Source organism: Pipra filicauda, unplaced genomic scaffold (genome assembly GCF_003945595.2).
Source record: "Pipra filicauda isolate LSUMZ 115617 unplaced genomic scaffold, ASM394559v2 scaffold193_size2426894_pilon, whole genome shotgun sequence".
NCBI lineage: Eukaryota > Metazoa > Chordata > Aves > Passeriformes > Pipridae > Pipra > Pipra filicauda.
This window is the reverse complement of record NW_024104302.1, coordinates 1,867,364-1,884,855: the sequence shown is the minus strand read 5'-3', so window position 1 is coordinate 1,884,855 and position 17,492 is coordinate 1,867,364. Positions and strand designations below refer to the sequence as shown.

The 17,492-nt window shown below is 60.1% G+C and overlaps 1 protein-coding gene across 3 annotated transcripts; it reads right to left on the bottom strand.

Moving 5' to 3' along the window:
- Positions 1–6,035: 6,035 nt before the first annotated feature.
- Positions 6,036–17,102, bottom strand: STAT3 (signal transducer and activator of transcription 3). Of its 3 annotated transcripts, none has more exons than XM_027747763.2 (24): positions 17,046–17,102; positions 13,704–13,853; positions 13,159–13,303; positions 12,899–12,997; positions 12,515–12,610; positions 12,350–12,431; positions 11,856–11,950; positions 11,512–11,663; positions 10,903–11,061; positions 10,707–10,799; positions 9,983–10,042; positions 9,663–9,692; positions 9,443–9,536; positions 9,315–9,362; positions 9,045–9,128; positions 8,851–8,949; positions 8,564–8,699; positions 8,281–8,333; positions 8,099–8,193; positions 7,689–7,828; positions 7,113–7,328; positions 6,848–6,890; positions 6,399–6,511; positions 6,036–6,320 (listed from the first exon to the last, which is right to left on the bottom strand). In XM_027747763.2, the coding sequence occupies exons 2-24, from the start codon at positions 13,829–13,831 to the stop codon at positions 6,265–6,267; spliced, it is 2,316 nt and encodes a 771-aa protein (XP_027603564.1). In that variant the 5' UTR covers positions 13,832–13,853; positions 17,046–17,102; the 3' UTR covers positions 6,036–6,264. The 3 variants fall into 3 exon arrangements, with proteins under 3 accessions (XP_027603564.1, XP_027603585.1, XP_027603574.1); XM_027747784.2 differs by having other exon boundaries at positions 7,116–7,328; XM_027747773.2 differs by having other exon boundaries at positions 13,704–13,850; positions 17,046–17,095.
- Positions 17,103–17,492: the final 390 nt, after the last annotated feature.

The window sequence follows — 17,492 nt, the reverse complement described above, 5'->3', positions numbered from 1 at the left end:
GGGTCTGACCCATCGCTGCTGAGACACTGCCAGCAGAGCCCTGGCTGCAGTTCCCAGTGCTCCTGAGGTGCTCTGGACCTCTCAGGTAGGTGAGCTGGGACCCCAGAGAGATAGGGACGGGTGCCCAGCACGGGGCCAGCAGCTCCCACGCTCCCTTTGTCTGTATCCACTGAGACAAAGCAAAAGGAATGGGGAGTGTAGTGCAGGGCCCTGGTCCCTGCCCGCCCTGCTCGGCTGGGACATTCTCAGTCCAGTGACTTGCATCACGCAGACACAGCTTTCACAATCCCTGGCCCACATAACCCATCGGCACAGTCAGCCGGGCACCGGCTGCTCAGGCCAGAGAATCAAGGTCACACACAATGTCTGTGGCTGCTGGGGCTCCATCTGGGCACCACAGATCCAGGGAAATCCAGAGGGTCTGGGACGCGGCACTCCCTGTGCCAGAGACCCACACAGCCACATGTGCTTGGGAGAGCTGGAAGATGTACACAAAACACCCTCCGTTCCCTCTCCTTTCCCTCCCTTCTCCCTCCCCTTTTTGGTAGGAAGGGGGAAAAAAAGGAGAAAGAAATCAGTGATGGGAGAGAAAGTGGAGAGGGCTCCATGCTGAGAGAGCAAATGGAATCCAATAAAATCCAATACAATCAAATCACAGTTTTGTTTCAAACAGGTCCCAAGGAAAAGTCTGAGCTGGCTGGTGGGGATGTTACCCAAGAGAAATTCTTTCTTTCTGGAGGAAGAGAACAGGGGAACAACAACTACAGCAGTCCAATGGAGAGGCTGTCCCTGGCTCTGCCCCAGCACTGCCCCAACTTAGCCCCAGCTCTGCCTCAGCTCTCTTTGGTCCTCAGAAAGTCTCAAAAAGTCTCTGGGAAGGTGAGCAGTGTCCAGGCTGAGCTGTGGCCGGACGCATGATCACCTCACATGAGCTCAGCAGGATGCTGAGTGACGCTGTGCATTCCAAGGACAGAGGGATCCTGGGGCTGCGTAAGTGATTTCCTAGAAAATTGCCCCTGTGTTTGGAGCAGGAGCGAAAGGAGTGCAGGAAGAGTAGCCTTCCTCTCTAAGTGGCATTTCGAGGGTCTTAATTATTTCTCAGGAGTGGAAGCATTTATTTAGGCAGCTCTGGAGAGGTCCCGAGGCTTCTGGCTGCTGCCCCAAAGCCCTCCTGGCACATCCGGTATGCAAGGCTCTTCCACAACCCTCCCTGCTGCTCCTGGGACGTGCAGGGCGCAGTGCTCAGTGCTCAGACAAGGCACAGGCACCCAACCACAGTCACCTGCAGGCAGGACACAGCCTCAGCTCCATCCCCTCGAGTTTATTGGGAAGCAGGAGTTCATATGGAGGACCCCAGCCCCACCCTGTCCTTGCTTTGGGTCCCCCACACTCCCAGGTTTGTGGTGAGGCCACAAAACCCTTTTGTGATAATCCAGCCCAGCTAATGCAAAACAGATGAATCCCAAAATTAGTCAGAGCTTTGTGCTTTCCCACAAAGGTCCCACTGGAGAACCAGCCCAGATGGGCCCCATGGGGTTCCAACCCTGGTGCTGGTGAGAGGGGCAGCTTGTGGAGAGCGGGGTCAGCGGCTGAAGGGACAGGGCAGCAGCACAGACCCTGCCAGGGCTCAGCCAGCCCACGGGCACCCAGGAAGCTTGTCACTGGCACAGGCTCAGCCCCATGGTGCCTCATGCCAGCAGGAGGGGAGGATCTGCTCCAGCAAAGACCTGGTAAATGGCATTTTATGCGAGGAGGAATTTCCACAGGAAACCTTCTGCTTCCAGCCACTCAGATACAGCTGGGAACAACCCAGCAAAAGCTCGGCCTTGGCAGCCAAGCAACGCTATTGCCTGGGCAAAGGCTCTTTGTTCCCTCCATAGTTCCTCCAGTTTGGAAAAAAACATCCAGTTTCTGCTACTGGAACACCTGGGGCAGCGACAGCCCAGCTGGGTCTGGGGTGGGCACCAGAACCTCACATCAGTCCCGCTGCACCCAGGGGGGGCACAGGGGACCCAGCAGCACCCACAGCCCAGCTGAGACTGAGGATACAAGCGTCTCATGCCACCCCCAGTGCCAGGCCTGGCTGGGGGCATCCAGAGCGTGGACACTGGGGCAGGACTTGGCCCTGCCACCCTGCAGTGATGCATCCCCACATCCCCATGCAACCCCTGTGCATCCTTGCACTCCCCCTGCTTCCCTCCTCTCCCTTGCAGAGCTCAGGTTGCCACAGTAACCACTCTGTCCTAGCTGCTCTTGCCATAAACATGCTGCCACGGGTCAGCCCAGTCCAGTGGCTGCACCAGGGCCAGGGCCCTTCACTGCACACTGGGGTGAGCTGAGCCCTCAGCACTGGTGCTGCCACAGCCCAATGCTGCACTCTGAGCCAGGATGGGATGCCTGTAGGGAAACAGGCAGGTTGTGTCCCTCCAGCATGGCCACCAGTGGGGCTCACAGGTGGTCCACTTTGGGGAACCACGCTGTGCTGGAGCTCTGAGTTCAACCTCTGCCACACCTGGCAGCGGGAACTGCCACTGCTTGGCTCTGCTCTGCTGCATATTAAAGTCTGAGCGTGATGCAATGTTTGACTGTTGTGTTACGAGCGCTGGAAGCAGGGACTGGGATGACTCTTGGCTCGGGAAGTGGTGGCATGTGCTCCGCAGCTCAGCACATGTCCCCATGGAAAGACCCTGCCCAGCACCTGGGAGGGCAGAGGAGACCCTCAGTCAGGTCCCCAGCAGGTCCTGGGGGTCTTTGCCTCCCACCCCCATGCTGCAAGCACTGCTTGTTCAGTTGCTTGGCCCAGGAACAGGGCTGGAACTGGAGCCACAGCTGAGCCGTGGCCTCCCTAATGCCTGTCTGCTGGTTTACTCCCAAGGAACTGCCAATATTCCACAACCTGGACAGGCCTGGGGGCCACCAGGACCCCAGGGGCATGTGGGCCTCCCCCCTGGGGCCCAGTCCAGACTGCCCATGGCATAAGGCTGCCCTCCCAGGTGGCCACCCATCCCCATGGGGCTGCCCCGTGCCCGTCACGCAAGTGTCCGCGTCCCAAGCCGATTATCTGCATACGGAAACCCCTAATCCGTTTGCATGTTTGGCTCCGACACCATTCCTGCTCCTCCCTGCTGTGCTGCAGCCCTGGGCAAGGAGCAAAGCCACCCCGTGACCTCCTTTCAGAGCCACAAACAACCCCGGCACAGGCAGAAAGTGGGGGCTGCAGCCCCCCAGGGGTGGCTGGAGCAGCAGGAGGGGGAGAGGGTGTTGGCAAATGTCCCCTTGCCCCAGATGTTGCAGGGGTCTCGCCAGCCCAGCACAGAGACCTTCCCTGGGCACTTTCTCCTGCTGCACATCAGGCTCCAGCAGTTCCCAGCCTGCTGCCAACCAGAGCATTGACAGAAGGAACCGCGAGATGGGAGCAGCAGCCCATTAATCCTGATACTCAGGGCTGGCCCCAGCTGAGCAGGGCAGGTTCCAAGAGGGATGCAGTGGGCACAGGGAGATAAGAAATCCCTGATCTGCAGGAGTGTGGGATGGAACACCATGTTCCTGACACCAAATGGTTATGGCAACCCCAGGGTTTACAGACGGGTAAGAAAATTCTTCACTCCTGGGTCTTCAAACACATCCCGCAGCTGGCAGAGGGGAGCTGGGACCTGCTAGAGCAGGAGAATGGGGGCCCTGAGGATGGGCTGGGCCTTGTTCCTCTGTGAATTGCCCCCCCCCCACACACACACCCTAGGCTGTGCCACTTGGAGCAGGCAAAGATGCCATGCAGCTGCCTTGGGAGCAGGAACAGGTTTGTGGGGTTTGTGCAGAGCTCTGGTTTGGTTTGACAGTGAAATGAATGGTCTTGAAGGGGCTGGTTCCTGGAGCAAGGACACGTGATGGCCTCAGTGCTCAACTCAGACCCAAGCAGGATGCTCCAGGGTACATGGAAGGCAGAGGAGGCTCCAGGGCACCTCCAGCACCCGGAACAACCCAGCACAGCCAGTTCCACATGACCCGCATGTGAAACAATCCCCCTAATCCTGCTCTTACAGAGCAATAATCTCTCCCTCTTGGCCTCACCAGAACACAAACCCTGGAACCATCCTGTGCTCTGTTGTGTTGCGGAGGGCCACAGGTGCAAGTGCTATGGTGGGATCCACAGCGGTGGAGATGTTGGTGCTCTGTGAGTAACGTGGCAGTGGCACCGCCCCCGCTCCCAGCCCCGCACACCCACCCACCCACCCTGCAGAGCCTGAGATCTGCTGTCCCCAACTCCAGCCCAGGCACTTCCACCCAGAGCCCACCAGGCAGAGGCACTGGCAGAGGTCCCACTACAGCCCCAGGCAGTCTGGGCTGGGAGCAGCCAGAGAGGCCCCAGCGCAGCCCGTCCTCCCACGCTGGCACGCTGGCACCGGCGTTTCCTCTGCGCAAGCGGAGGAGACCCGGGCACAGCTCTGGGGCAGAGAAAGCAGCCACAGGGGCTGAGGCGTGGCCATAGCCCCCCGTGGGCCCCGATGAGGGGCAGCTGCCCACGCGTGCCAGGCAGGTGCTGGCAGCACTGCAGCTGGTTCACGCCGGGGGCAAACCGCAGCTGCGGCACCAGCCCCGCGCGTTTCGCTGACTGAGGCTCCAGTTCCCGGAGCGGGGTCAGGTGGGTGCTGCAGGCAGAGCTGAGCTCACACCCCAGAGCACGTCGCTTCAGGGCCTTTATTTCGGGGAAAGTTAAAGCCTGTAGATACAGCAATAAAATATACAAAAAAATAAAAATTTTTTTACAGTATCAGATGCTGCCCTGGGCTCCAAGGACTGCAGCTGGAGGCAGCTACGGTGAGCACAGGGGCAAAGGGCCCTCCTGCCCTCTGAGCATGCCTAGGGTCAGCCATGGACCCTCCATCCTGCTCCTATACAGTTTGGGGGAGCTGGCCTGGACCTCACAGCCCCAGGAGTTCTCCCCTCTGGCTTCCTGTCTGCTGGCTGCAATGCAATTGGGGGAGGCAGCTCTCCCACTGCCTCCCCTTCCCCTCCACTGCTCATCCATGTCCGTGTACCCACTGCATGGAAAGGGCAGGAGGGCTCCCCTCATTGTGGTAAGTGCAGAACCACAAGCACTGACCTCTCAAAACCCAGGACACCTGCTTTTCATAACATCCACATCTCCATTATGCGCTGCCCTGTGGCAAGTTCCTCTCCCCACATCCATCTGCTCCCTTCAACTCTTGCCCCCTGCCACCTTATGTGAGGGCCAAACTCCAAACAGAAATGCCACATGAAGCCCCCAAGAAGCTGCAGATCCCATGCCTGGCCCCTCACAAGCCAGAGGGAAAGGGACAAGCCAGGTACCCCACTGCTGACCACCCTGGCTCCAGCAGTTCCCCAGAGTCCAACACGTCTAACTCACAGTACGGGCAGTGTGGCCACACTCCCAGCCCCAACCTGGCCAAAGGGCAACCATGGCCAGGGCAGCCTCTGTGGTTACACTCAGGTCCCAAAACAGGCCCCAGATGCAAACGCTGCTCACATGCAGGCACCACTGCTGGGAGGCAGCACTACCATGGCTCCAGGCAGCCTCTGCCCCACAGGGACACCAGTCATTCCAGCAGGAGCTCAGGGCTGCTGGCGCTGGCCAGTGCCCTGTGCCCACAGCAGAAATTTGGTGACAAGCACAAGCAGCTCCTGAACCTCCCTGCTCCCAGCAAAGCCCAGGCTGAGTCCAGCAGGAGCAGTGTCCTAGCAGGGCAGGAGTGCCCAGGTACATCCACCTTCAGCTCTGAGCCCTGTGCTGGTCCTGCTGGCCAAAACCAGGGCAGGGGGAGGCACAGGGGAGACCACCCTGCAAGCTCTGGGAGGTGCTGGGCAGCAGGAGGGCAGGCCCCACTGCACAGCTGATCCCCTCTGCAAATCCGGGCTCACAAAGTCTTGAGGGTTTGGGGTTCTGGCAGTCAGGGTGGCAGCTTCCAGCCCTGGGCTGCGGAAGCATTTGTAGGAACTGCAGCTGCAACTGGAGGGAAATAGGCACTTGAATGAGCAAAAATAATAAAAAACTGTTATGGAAGGAAATAGAAAAAGGTTCATCCCCCTGCCCCAGAGACAACTGGCACCACCCCAAAGAGGGGCTGCTCCGTTGGGGCAGGCAAGGAACTGGGGGCACAGACCCGGCCCCCAGCTGCTCTCAAGGACAGGCTCAGAGCAGCCATGGCCGAGTGGGACAAATCCAGGAGACCTCTCTGGAGGTGGGAAGGCCGAGCCCGGGGAGGCCCCGCGCGCCAGCACAGCCCCTCACATGGGCGAGGACGCACACTCTGGGGTCAGCTCCATGTCGAAGGTCAGCGACTCTGCGGGCAGACACAGCTGGGGTTACGGGGCCCGCGCGTGGCCACAGCCAGGCCCCCCTGCAGCCCCCCCAGACTCACCAAACTGCCCTCCCGAGTTGCCCTCCGCGCCCTCGCTGCTGTTGCCGAACTGCATGAGTGAGTCCAGGGTGCGCGGGGACATGGGCAGGTCGATGGTGTTGCTGAAGGAGGTGCTGTCGAAGGGAGGAAAAGCACAGAAACCTCCAGAGTCAGGGCCTGGCCAGAGCTCGCCGACACCCCCTCTCCCCACTGAGGGGCCGCTGGGCCATGCCAGAGGCCTCCAGAGGAAAGAGCTCTCCAGAGGAAAGGGGCCCCAGAGGGGAAGAACCAGGCTGTGGTTTGGGCAGCAGCCGGAGCCTGGCTCAGTCCCTGCCATCACCCCAGGCTGGGAGGCCCACAGCACATGGGCAAAGCCCAGGCAGAGGAGGAAAGGAAGGCAACCCCTCCTCAAGGGAGACTGAGCACACAAACACCCCCGAAGCACTGACAGACCCCACAGGAACACTCACGGGGTGACACAGATGAATTTGGTCTTCAGATACGGAGCAGCGCCTGCAAGGAGGGAGCAGCCTCGTCAGCAGCCACTTAAGGATGAACCCCACTCTCCTCCTCCTGGAGCACAGGCACTGCCCACCCTCTGCCCCCACTCCATGGGACCCCACAGCTGGTTCCACACTGTGGCTGTGCCCTCCAGGGATGGCACAGGGTCCTGGCTGGTGACAGCCCTTCCACAGTGCTGTCCCTGTGACACAGGAGCCACGGAAAGTCAACGACTACCTGAGTCCGTCGCTTCCGAGTGCTCCTGGCTCTCAGAGCGGCAGTACTTCCCAAACGCCTCCTCCTTGGGGATGTCTGGGTACAGGTACACCAGCGGGGACACCAGGATGTTGGTGGCATCCATGATTTTGTAGCCCATGATGATCTCCGCAAACGACATGTTGTTGAGCTGCTGCTTGGTGTAAGGTTCTACCGACTGGATCTGTGTCTTCCCTGCGCACGGAAGGAGAATTTTGGCAGAGGGCAAAGGCAGAGCCTCCCTCAGACACCCCCAGAGCAGTAAGGACAAAATGGGCCTGAGGCTGTGATCAGCCTTACCAGGCACCCCGGACTGGGTGGGGGACTGGGGCCTGCCAGCTGGGTTCAGTGCCACAGACAACCGTACCCAGTGGCAGCACGTGGGCAGGGACACCCAAGAGGCAGAGACCAGGAAAGGGCTGCCTGGGTTAACCCAGGCAGAGAGCTTGTTGCAATAAGAACAAAGGACAAGTGTCTTATCACGGGGTCCCAAGCCTCCTTTAGAGCCTGGAATGCTCAGCCAGGTACCCAGAGCACCGAGGGGAGAGCTCATACCGCTGATGTCCTTCTCCACCCACGTGAAGGTGATGCCACCTTCCTTGCTGCTCTCGCTGAAGCGCAGCAGGAAGGTCCCCGGGGGCTTGGTGCTCAGGATGGCTCGCTCCCGCTCCTTGCTGATGAACCCCATGATGTACCTGGGCAGCAGGAAGCGAGAAGAGCGAAGGTGTGTCAGGGCACAGGCGCAGCTCCTCCAGGATGTGAGCCCTGCCAGCTCTGCTCAGCAGCAGGACCCAGCCTGGCTATTGGCATTTTAAGGATTCCTAGTGGGGTTTCACTCTGAACAAGCAAAAAGCACCCCAAGAGAGCCCACCTGCACTTGGACAAGGCACCCCACACCATCAGAATGGGACCTGTGGGACCCTCCCAACACCCAGCCCAGCCAAGGACTCTGGGCTGGCACTCACCCTTCGTTCCACAGTGCCAGGATGTACTTCTTCACCAAGTCAATGATGTTATCCAGCCAGACCCAGAAAGAGAAGCCTTTACCAGCCATGTTCTCCTGAGGAAAAGACAGAGAGGCTGTGAGCACAGCTCAGAGGAAGGGAACAGCCAAGGGAAGGTGCTCAGGGAACAGAGGGAGTTCTACCTTGCAGAACTTGGCCCAGGTGATCTGACAGCCAGAGTAATTCACACCTGGTCCTGGCAGAGAACAGGAACATGAACATTTAAATAGAACTGTTCTTCCAAAGACACCCTTTCCAGGGAGCAGCTTGAGGTTTGTGTTGTTTGGGGGAAAACCAAGCAACTGAAAATTACAGCTTCTCTGCTAAACATGGGACCTCGCTCCTGGATGGCATGTACAGGTGGGGACTCACCCCAAGGGACAGCAGGGACGGGCAGGACACCAAGCCAAGTCACCCAGCACTTACCCAGCAGTTTTTCTGCCAGCGTGGTCAGCTGCTCAATGCTAAGGCCACGCTTTGTGGTGGAGGAGAACTGCCAGCTCAGCACCTCTGCCACCTGGTCCCAGGTCCCAATGGGCGGCTTGGTGAAGAAGTTCACATTCTGCACCAGGGAACACATGGCCCTAAGTGGGACACGAGACAGAAGCAGGGCCGAGTCCTGCCCCAGCCCCGTTCCCCACTCACAGCTTCCCTCTGCCCCCCGGACACACCCATGCCAACACCTGCCTGCTGCCTCCCCACACCAGCCCTACCTTGGGGTTGTTGGTCAGCATGTTGTACCACAGGATAGACGCCCAGGCATTGGGCATCTGGCAAATGTTGGAGATCACCACCACAGGCAGCGAGTGGGTCTGCAAAGAGAGGATGTGAGCACAGGCTGGGACATGTCCCAGAGCTCTTCTGCACCCAGGCCCACAGCAGCAACAGGCAGTGATCCATGTCTCACCTCCAGGTCGATCTTCAACCCCTGGTGATACACCTCTGTCTCAAAGGTGATGAGGTGCAGCTCCTCAGTGACTATCAGTGAGGCCTGGGGCAGAAGGAGACACCATGGAGCACCCAGGAGACACCCACCCCTGGCCTGATGCATGGCCAACAGGCCCAGCACTGCTGCTTGGGGCTGGCCTGGCAGCTGCCAACGTGCCAGTTGGTGCCTGCAGACCCCCAACCTCAGGGCAGGGCTCAGCTACCCCTATCAGAGGCCCCCCACACTCACGTCGCAGTTGGCTCTGCCTCCGTTCCCGCAGCGCTGCTCCCGCAGGGTCTGTGGAGAGAGGCACAGGCTGCAGCTGCACCGACAGCACACGGCCCAACAGGGGCAGCCCGGGAGCCCACAGTACCCACCAGGTGCTTGAACTCTGCAGAGAGGCTGCCGTTGTTCGACTCCTCCATGTTCATGACTTTGGTGTTGGTCCCCAGGATGTTAAACTTCCGGGACCTGGGAAGAGGAAAGACAGGCTGCAGCTGACAGGGCCCTCTCAGAGTGAATGTGCAGTAGGATGTTTGCCAGAGCAGAATAAGAGCAGAAATGAGAAAAAATGACCAAAACAAACATTGCACTTACCCCCGAAGTGCTGCAACATCCCCGGAGTCCCTAGGAAAGGGGAGAGACACACCAGGTCACGGCTGTGGCCTTCCCACTCCAAGCAGACAAGCCGGTGTGCAGCACTGGCTGCATCCCAGCATCAGTCCCACGAGCCCCCCAGGCTGTCCCCCAACACGGGGACAAACCCCCAGGACCCACTGCCACTCTGCACCCTCCCCTTTGACTGGGGGTCACACTGGCCCTTGGTGTGGAGATGGAGCCCGACCCAAGAGCAGCAGAAACAAGTCCCACCCCAGTAATTCCACCCAGTGCCATTGGAAGGGGAGCACAGGACTCACTTGTCAATGCAGACTTTGATTTTCAGCTGATAGTTCAGCTCTGGAAACTTGACCAACAACCTGCAAGAGTCAGCAGACAGGGAGTGTGAACATCCTGTTCATGCAAACACCCCCTGTGCACCAGGCATAGCTGGCAGCCAGCAGCATGGACCAGTTCTTCCAGTGTCCCTGGGCCCATCAGCCCTGAGACCTGTCCCCAGAAAAGGGGAGGTGCTGATACTCCACTGAACACCCTGAGGATCTTTGGGCTGCTGACTGCCTACACCAGGCTCTGAACAAACACCTTCCACACTGTTCTGCACCAGGGGCTGCCATATGCCAAGGGGGCGACGGGGGCACAGCTGGGAGAGGGTGAGGAAGCTCTAAGCACAGCCCAGTGTCAGAACAGCCTCTCTCCATGAAGGCTGGAAGGGAACACAGCCCACCTAAGCAGCAGCTGGCCAGGGATGCACTGACATTTCCACCGCCCACCTCCCCAGCGGGATTTACCAGAACCCAGCTGGCTCCAGGAACACGGTAGAGCCCCAGCCAGCCCTACACTGAGTCGCATGGGCAGCACTCCAGCCTGCTGGGATCCATCCCTCTGCGATCCGTCCCCTCCCAGTACCTGCGCTCCCCAGGTAAGCTGGGGGCTGCACCTGCACCAGCATCTCCTTCAGACAGTGATCCTGCTCCACCCTCCCTGCACAGCTCCCCTCCCTCACCTGCAGGGGCAGTGACCCACCTGACTTTGGTGGTGAACTGCACACCCGTCTTGATGACGAGGGGCCGGTCGGGGTGCATGGGCATGCAGGGCTGCCTCTCCACGACGAAAGCGCTGGGGGAACAGCACAGGGACAGCAGTCAGACCTCACTCACTGCCCACCCTCCACCCACAGCCGTGACTGGGACTGCCCATGGCCCCCGCCCGCCCTTGGCACCTTTTCATCAGGTTCCTGAACAGCTCCACAATCCGTTCCTCCAGCATGGGCCTGTGCTGGACAATCGGGTCACCCTTGTAGGATACTTTCTGCTGGAGTTCTTCCAACTTCTTGATCTGCTGCCGGGTCTGTAGCTGCGATTCAGCAAGAGAGGTTATCCTAGGGGAGAAGAGAGAACCTAGGCTCACTCTGGCTGCCAAGCCTGCACAGTCCCAGCCCGCAGAGCCCTTTTCTTCCCAAGCAAGGGGATGCTCTCCGTGCCAGAGACCAAACCAGCTGAGAAGTGAGAGTGTCTGTGGCTCCTAGCCCAGTGTGTTTTTCTAGGCCACACAAACAAAACCTGCACGTGCCCAAGTTCTGCAGAGACACCAGGGTCAGAAGCTTTTCAGCAGCTTCAGAATCCCCCAGGCCTGTGGCTGGAGACACCAGGGCACCATTCCAGCACCGGTGCCCACGATCAAGGCTCAGTCTGACCAGTGGGTTACACTGACATGTGCAGGCACTGGAAGCCATTTTACAAGGATATTTCCAGAGGCAAAGAGCTTGTTTCCATGGCAGGTGTGTGAGTGCCACTGCTCTGAGGCAGACACAGCCCCAGCCAGCTCTCACCAGTTCTCGAGGCGGTCCAGGCAGATATTGGGTGGGCCACCAATGCAGGCAATCTGCTGCCGCCTCTTCCAGTCTGCCAGTTCCTCATCCGCCAGCATCTTCTGCACGTACTCCATGGCCGACAGCAGCCCGGCCAGCTCGCTCACTATGCCCTGCCAAGAGAGAAAGCAGAACCTTCGGCACCCTGTGACTGCCAGTTTCACATTCACAGACAAGGAAGAAGTCGCCCAGGGCTGTGTTTCCAGCACTGCTCTGGTTCTGGCCATGCAGGAACACCAAACTCCAACCCTGAAGGAGGAGGATCTGCACCTGAGGAGATCTGGAGGGCTGGATGCCCCACGTACCCTGCGCATCTGGTCCAGTGCCGTCAGCATCTGCTCCAGCTGCTGCATCTTCTGACGGGTCACCGACTGGTTGTTCCCGTTCAGGTCCTGCATGTCTGTGCAGAGGTGAGAAGCTTCAGACACACACACACACACGGACTCTTCCCGCCCTCCCAAGTGACACAACACTCCCACGGCAAAGTGCAGGCACCCTGAAAGCCCCCCGACAGTCAAGGAGGAATCTGACACAGCCTCCAAGCACCTCGGTGGCTCTCCCACACCCACAGGGACCATTTCCTCCCCATGCCACTGCTGTGCTCACAGCAGAACTCTGGTTCAGCTCTCCCAGGGGGAGCATGAGTGGCAGAAACAAAAAACCAGGTTTCTGCAATTGCCATGCAAATGCCCTGAGCCCGAGCACCTTCCTGCTGAGAGCTGAGGCTGGAACACACCCTCCAGCAAGTTTCCTTGCAGGAACACACTGTGGTTTGCAGATGCTAATGAGCTGCCATTACCTCCTTGGCTTTTCAAAGTCTTGTAGTTAAAATCAAAGTCATCCTGGAGATTCTCCACCACTTTCATCTTCTGCTCCAGATCCTGCAAGGCAAAAGATGTGGATTCATTCAGTGCACTAAAGCACCATGGTGGAGAAAGCAGAAGGTGTCCAGGCAGACATGTACCTGCACCCTCTTCCTGACATCCTGCAGGTGTTGCTCCAGCATCTGCTGCTTCTCTGTCACCACAGCTGCTGTTGGATGTGTTGCCTGTCCCCCTTGCTGCAGAGGGGACAAAGAGGGCATTAGGACAGGGCTGTGACACGGGGATGCTCCCTCCCACCCTCAGGAGGTTCTGCAGGGTCTTCACCCCATCCCTAACATGTGCCAGGGCAGCTGGCTGCTCACTTCAGTGTCAGCTCTGCGGTGACACAGGGGTCAGGGCACTCCTCACGCGAGGGTGAGAGGAGAGATGGGGGCATCCAACTCACAGCACCCACCCAGAGTACCCAGGCTGCATCCTGGCTGTCGGGAATCTGGGTGGCAGCCCTGGGATACCTGGCCACTGACCTGGGCTGCAGTGGCAGCAGTCTGGAGGAGTCGGGACTCTTCCCACAGGCAGCGAGCCACGATGCGAGCGATTTCCATTGGCTTCTCCAAGTACCTGCTCTGTAAAGGTTCAAACCCTCACGGTTAGCAGGCATGAGGCAACCCCTGGGATCTCCACAACCTTTAGGGCTGCGGGTGGTGAGCCGTGCCAAGGAAATCACTGGACTCCCACCAGCTCCACCCTGCACCTTCCGCTGCCCAACTGGCATTTCCCACCTCACCTGCAGGAACTGCTTGATCCGGCGCAGGTTGTGCTGGTAGAGGACGTTGGACTCCTGCAGGAAGCGGCTGTACTGCTGGTCGATCTCCCCCAGCAGGTTATGGAACACCAGCGTGGCGTGCGACTCCTTGCTGGCTGCATATGCCCTGCATGAGGGAGGGAGAGCCCTGGGTGCCCAGCAGAGGGCAGGGGGGCTCTGGTCACGCCTGCCGTCCCCTGTGCAGTTTACAGAACCACAGAATCATTTAGGTCATAAAACTCCTCGAGGATCATTGAGTCCAACCTTTGACCAATCACCACCTTGTCAACTAGACCAGAGCACTCAGTGCCACATCCATTGTTTCTGGTCCAGGGTCTGACATGATGCAGAGTCCCACTCCATGCACAGTCCCACTCCTCTTGGCGTCACAGGGAGGGAGGCCAGTCCTGCCACATCAGGTGCCCAGGGAAAGTGGCAGAACTCTTCCAGCCTGCCCAGGCCCCTGCTGCCACTGCAGGCAGGTGTCCCAAGAAACATCCCCTCACTGGCGTTTCACAAGGCCTTACCAGTCCTGGCTCTCAATCCACGGGGCCAGGAACTGCCGGAGCTCCATGGGGAAGCTGTCGCTGTAGAGCTGGTGGAGCTGCTCCAGGTACCGCGTGTCGAGCTGCTGTAGCTGGTTCCACTGCGCCATCCTGGCCAGCTCTGGAGACCTGCTGGGATGGGCACACACGTGGCTCAGAGCTGGCTCCCGGCTCCCTCCTGCCAGGACCCAGCTGTGATCCCTCTGGGGAGGACTGAGTGGGCCAGAACCAGAGACAGGCAGGGCACGAGTCTGGGGCACAGGGCTCCAGGAGGGCTGGTGCAGGCAGGTAGGTCACTGGCAACAGGTAGGAATGAAGCTGTAATCTGGTCTCGCAGGCACTCCTGGCCAGCCCTGCCAGGAGGCAGGGAAACAGCTGTGGAGCTTACAGTAAGTGCGGAAGGCGGAGACTGCCAGGAAACTACAGAAACAAGGAAGGAGCAATTTTCGAGTTCATGACTCGTATCAATAAAAATCAACACTAACGAGGGGACTCCAGCTGTGCCCGGGAAGTGAAGGCAGAGTCACTGCAGCAAGTGACGCAGCATTGCAGCGTGCCCTGCTCTCCTGTGGTTTGCTACAGGGACTCTTTCCCCATTTGTCTGGGTGTGAGGAGAGAAAGGGGGAACATCCTCTGTAGGCTGAGGCACAGGGAGGGGACAGACACTGGCACCTGACATCGAGTTAAAGAGGTTTTTAGAACTTCATAGCACTGAACGGCCTCAAAGGCAGGAGCAGCCTCCACTGGACATTAACCTTGAACCACAACCCTCTGGTGCAATCCTCAGGGAAGTCCACGTGAGTCAAACTTGTTTTCAATGGAGCAATGAGTGAACAGGATGAGAGACACCAGCCATGCAAGATTCAGCAAACAACAAATGCTCCTTCAGTGATGCAGCTTTTGGGACCATCCAGGCTGTGAGCCACAGGCCAGGCTGTGTGTGGGGCAGCACAGCAGAGCCCCCATTCTGCAGAGGGTTCAGCTCTCTGGGGTTGGTTCTCAGCTGCTGTAGCTCGGGGAGTGCTCCCTCCACCCTGGCAGCTCCGAGGCTCCAGCCCTTTCACTCAGTCCCAGAGGCCACTCCTGTAATGGAGCTGCTGTTGAGGGGAAAACCCAACAAATGCACAGGCCAGGCAAGAGTGAAAACCCACCATCCCCGCGGGGAGTGCCCTGCCTGTCCGGGGAGCTCAGCTGCCTCATTTCCTATTGCACCACACGCCGGCACCCCCACGCAGGGGGGGCTGCACCAGCCCCTCCGGAAATGGCAGCAGCTGCTGCCCCAGCCCAGCTCCTGCCAGCCCTGAGCCGAGGATGGTGCCGCAGCACCACGGCACAGGAGGCAGCCACCCGGGCGGCCCCTGCCATGCCTGGTGCCAAACAGTTTGCAGACAGACTTTCCCCTGTCAGGTTGCAGCAACCAAACCAGATGCCACATCCGGACCCTTAATCCAAGCAGATGTTCCACAAGAAAGCCACAATCCCGGTATTTCAAGGCAGTGCTGGAGCCACAATCTGCAGAGCACCAAGGGGTCAAGAGCAAAGCTCCCAGGCTGCCATGTGGCAGCGGCACTTGGACAGAAACCAGACACTTCCCACTGCCACAAACAGCTGCAGGACGAGCCAGCTCACAGCACCAAGCTCCACTTCCTTCCAGCATCCACAGAAGGCAGGACCGACATTCCTGGAGGGAAGGGGTCCCTGCGATGCTCCTCACTGCAGCAGTCACCAGTGTCAGGGAAGCTCTGACCCTGTCAGCCCTTGGGCCCACACAGGAGCCTCTCCCTGGCCGGCCTCACCGCCGGGAAGCCTCCCTTGCCTGGGGTAAAGATCTGAGGGTTGAACCTTTCCGATTCCACTGGGCTTGCCCATCCCTGCGGTTTGCCTCTCCTCCACCTTTGGAACAGAGCCAGGGAGCAGCCGACACGGCCAGGGCCAAGCATGGCATGATGCAAGCCCAGGGGTAAACACGCTATCCAGAGCTCAGAGTGGAGCTGCTAAAAGTAGCTCAAGAGCTAAAGTTCACCTTTCTTTATCTCACTGCAAGGGCAGAGCACAAGAGCTCTGCGGTGCCACCAGCAGCCTGGGACAGCTCTGCATGTTCCGACGGCTTCACTCACAACAGGGCTGCCCTGGAAGCAACGCTGCCACTGCCCATTCCGTCTGCTTTCTTATTTCTGGGACACACCTGGGAACGCCCTTCACCTGTGCCCCCACAACAAGGAATGACCCCTGGGGCAATGCATACAGGGGAGTCACTGGAGAGGCCTTGGAAGGACCATGGACTCTGTGTCCCCTGCAGGGACACAAACAGGATGAAGCTCAGTCACTGACAGTGTTGCAAAGGTCACATCATCAACAGCAGGAGCATCACAGGGGCACAACGGATGCCATCAATAACACTTCAGAGCCCCTCGCTGCCCCTGCTTCCACACAATCAACAGCCTGATGGAAAACTGTTCGACACAGCAGCCAATTGCTCCCGCAGCACAAGAGCCAGTTTGGAAAGGCTGTGAGAACTTGGCTCTACTCCTCTGGAGCGATTTCAAAGCCAGTCTTAGAGGTGGAACACAGTGATGAAGAGATTTGTGACACAGGGAAGGAGACGGCTCTGGGAGACCTCACAGCCACGGTGCCGAGTTCTCCGACCATCCCACACGGCTGTCCCCATCACAGTGGAACTCCCACTGCAGGAGCTGTGAGTGACGCTGTCACCATCCGCCCCGGGGCACGGGACACCCAGCCCACACCCCTCCTGTCCTCTGCCACCACCGCTCCAGCAGCTCCAACAGATCCACAGGAAACAGCAGAAGAGGCTCCACTGGGGAGCGACGATGACAGAGATCACTTTCAGGCTGGAAAAGGAGTCACGCACAGGCAGGGCCAGGGCCATTCCCAGCCCCTGCAGGTGCAAAGGGAGGGCTCTGGAGCAGGCCCAGGGCAGCTCACCCTCACCGCTGGGACCCCCTGCTGCTCCCGCCGCACACGGGACCGTCCCGCAGCGCAACCCCGAAGCCCCGGGGCCGCGTCAGCCCCGCCCGGCTGCAGCGGACCCGGGTGGGCGGCAGCTTCTCCGGCCCCGCCGCTTTTCTCTCTCCGAGGAGCCACAGGGACCATCCGGCTCCGCACCAGGGCTCGGGCTTCCGGCGACTGGGCAGCCGGGATGGGCCCCCCCTCGTTACCCTGCGGTGCCCGCCCCGCCCCCGCCCCGCTCCGCTGCGCCCCGGCCCGCCCCCCCCGCGCGGGGCGGCCCCGTCCCCCAGCCGGCTCCGGGGACACCGGCTCCCGAGACCGAGCAGCGTCTGCCCGCTCGCCCCCCGCGCTCACCGGCGGTCCCGGCGGGCGGGCGGGGCGGCGGCTCCCGGTGCTCCCGGTGCTCCCGGTGCTCCCGGTGCTCCCGGTGCTCCCGGTGCTCCCGGTGCCGGCGGCGATCGCGTCCGGCTGCGCTGACGGACCGAACCTCCGCTGCCGGGCTCCGCCCCGCGTGACGTCATAGCCCAGCGGCCAATGGGAACGCGGTACTGCAGCGGCCCCGCCCCGGCCCCGCCCCGATGGCCAATCAGTGCGGTCGCTGCGCGGTGCGTCACGGTGCGCGGCGGGGGGCTGCCACCGCAGCTATTCCCGGAAGGCGCCGCCTCCCACCGCAGGGCGGTGCTGGGCAGGGGCGGTGCGAGGGGGGGAGAAGCGACTGCCGGGAACAGCCGTGCGGGAAACCCGGCCGGGTTCCGGGCAGCGCCGTGACGTCACGCGGCCGCCGCCGCCGCCACCGCCTCT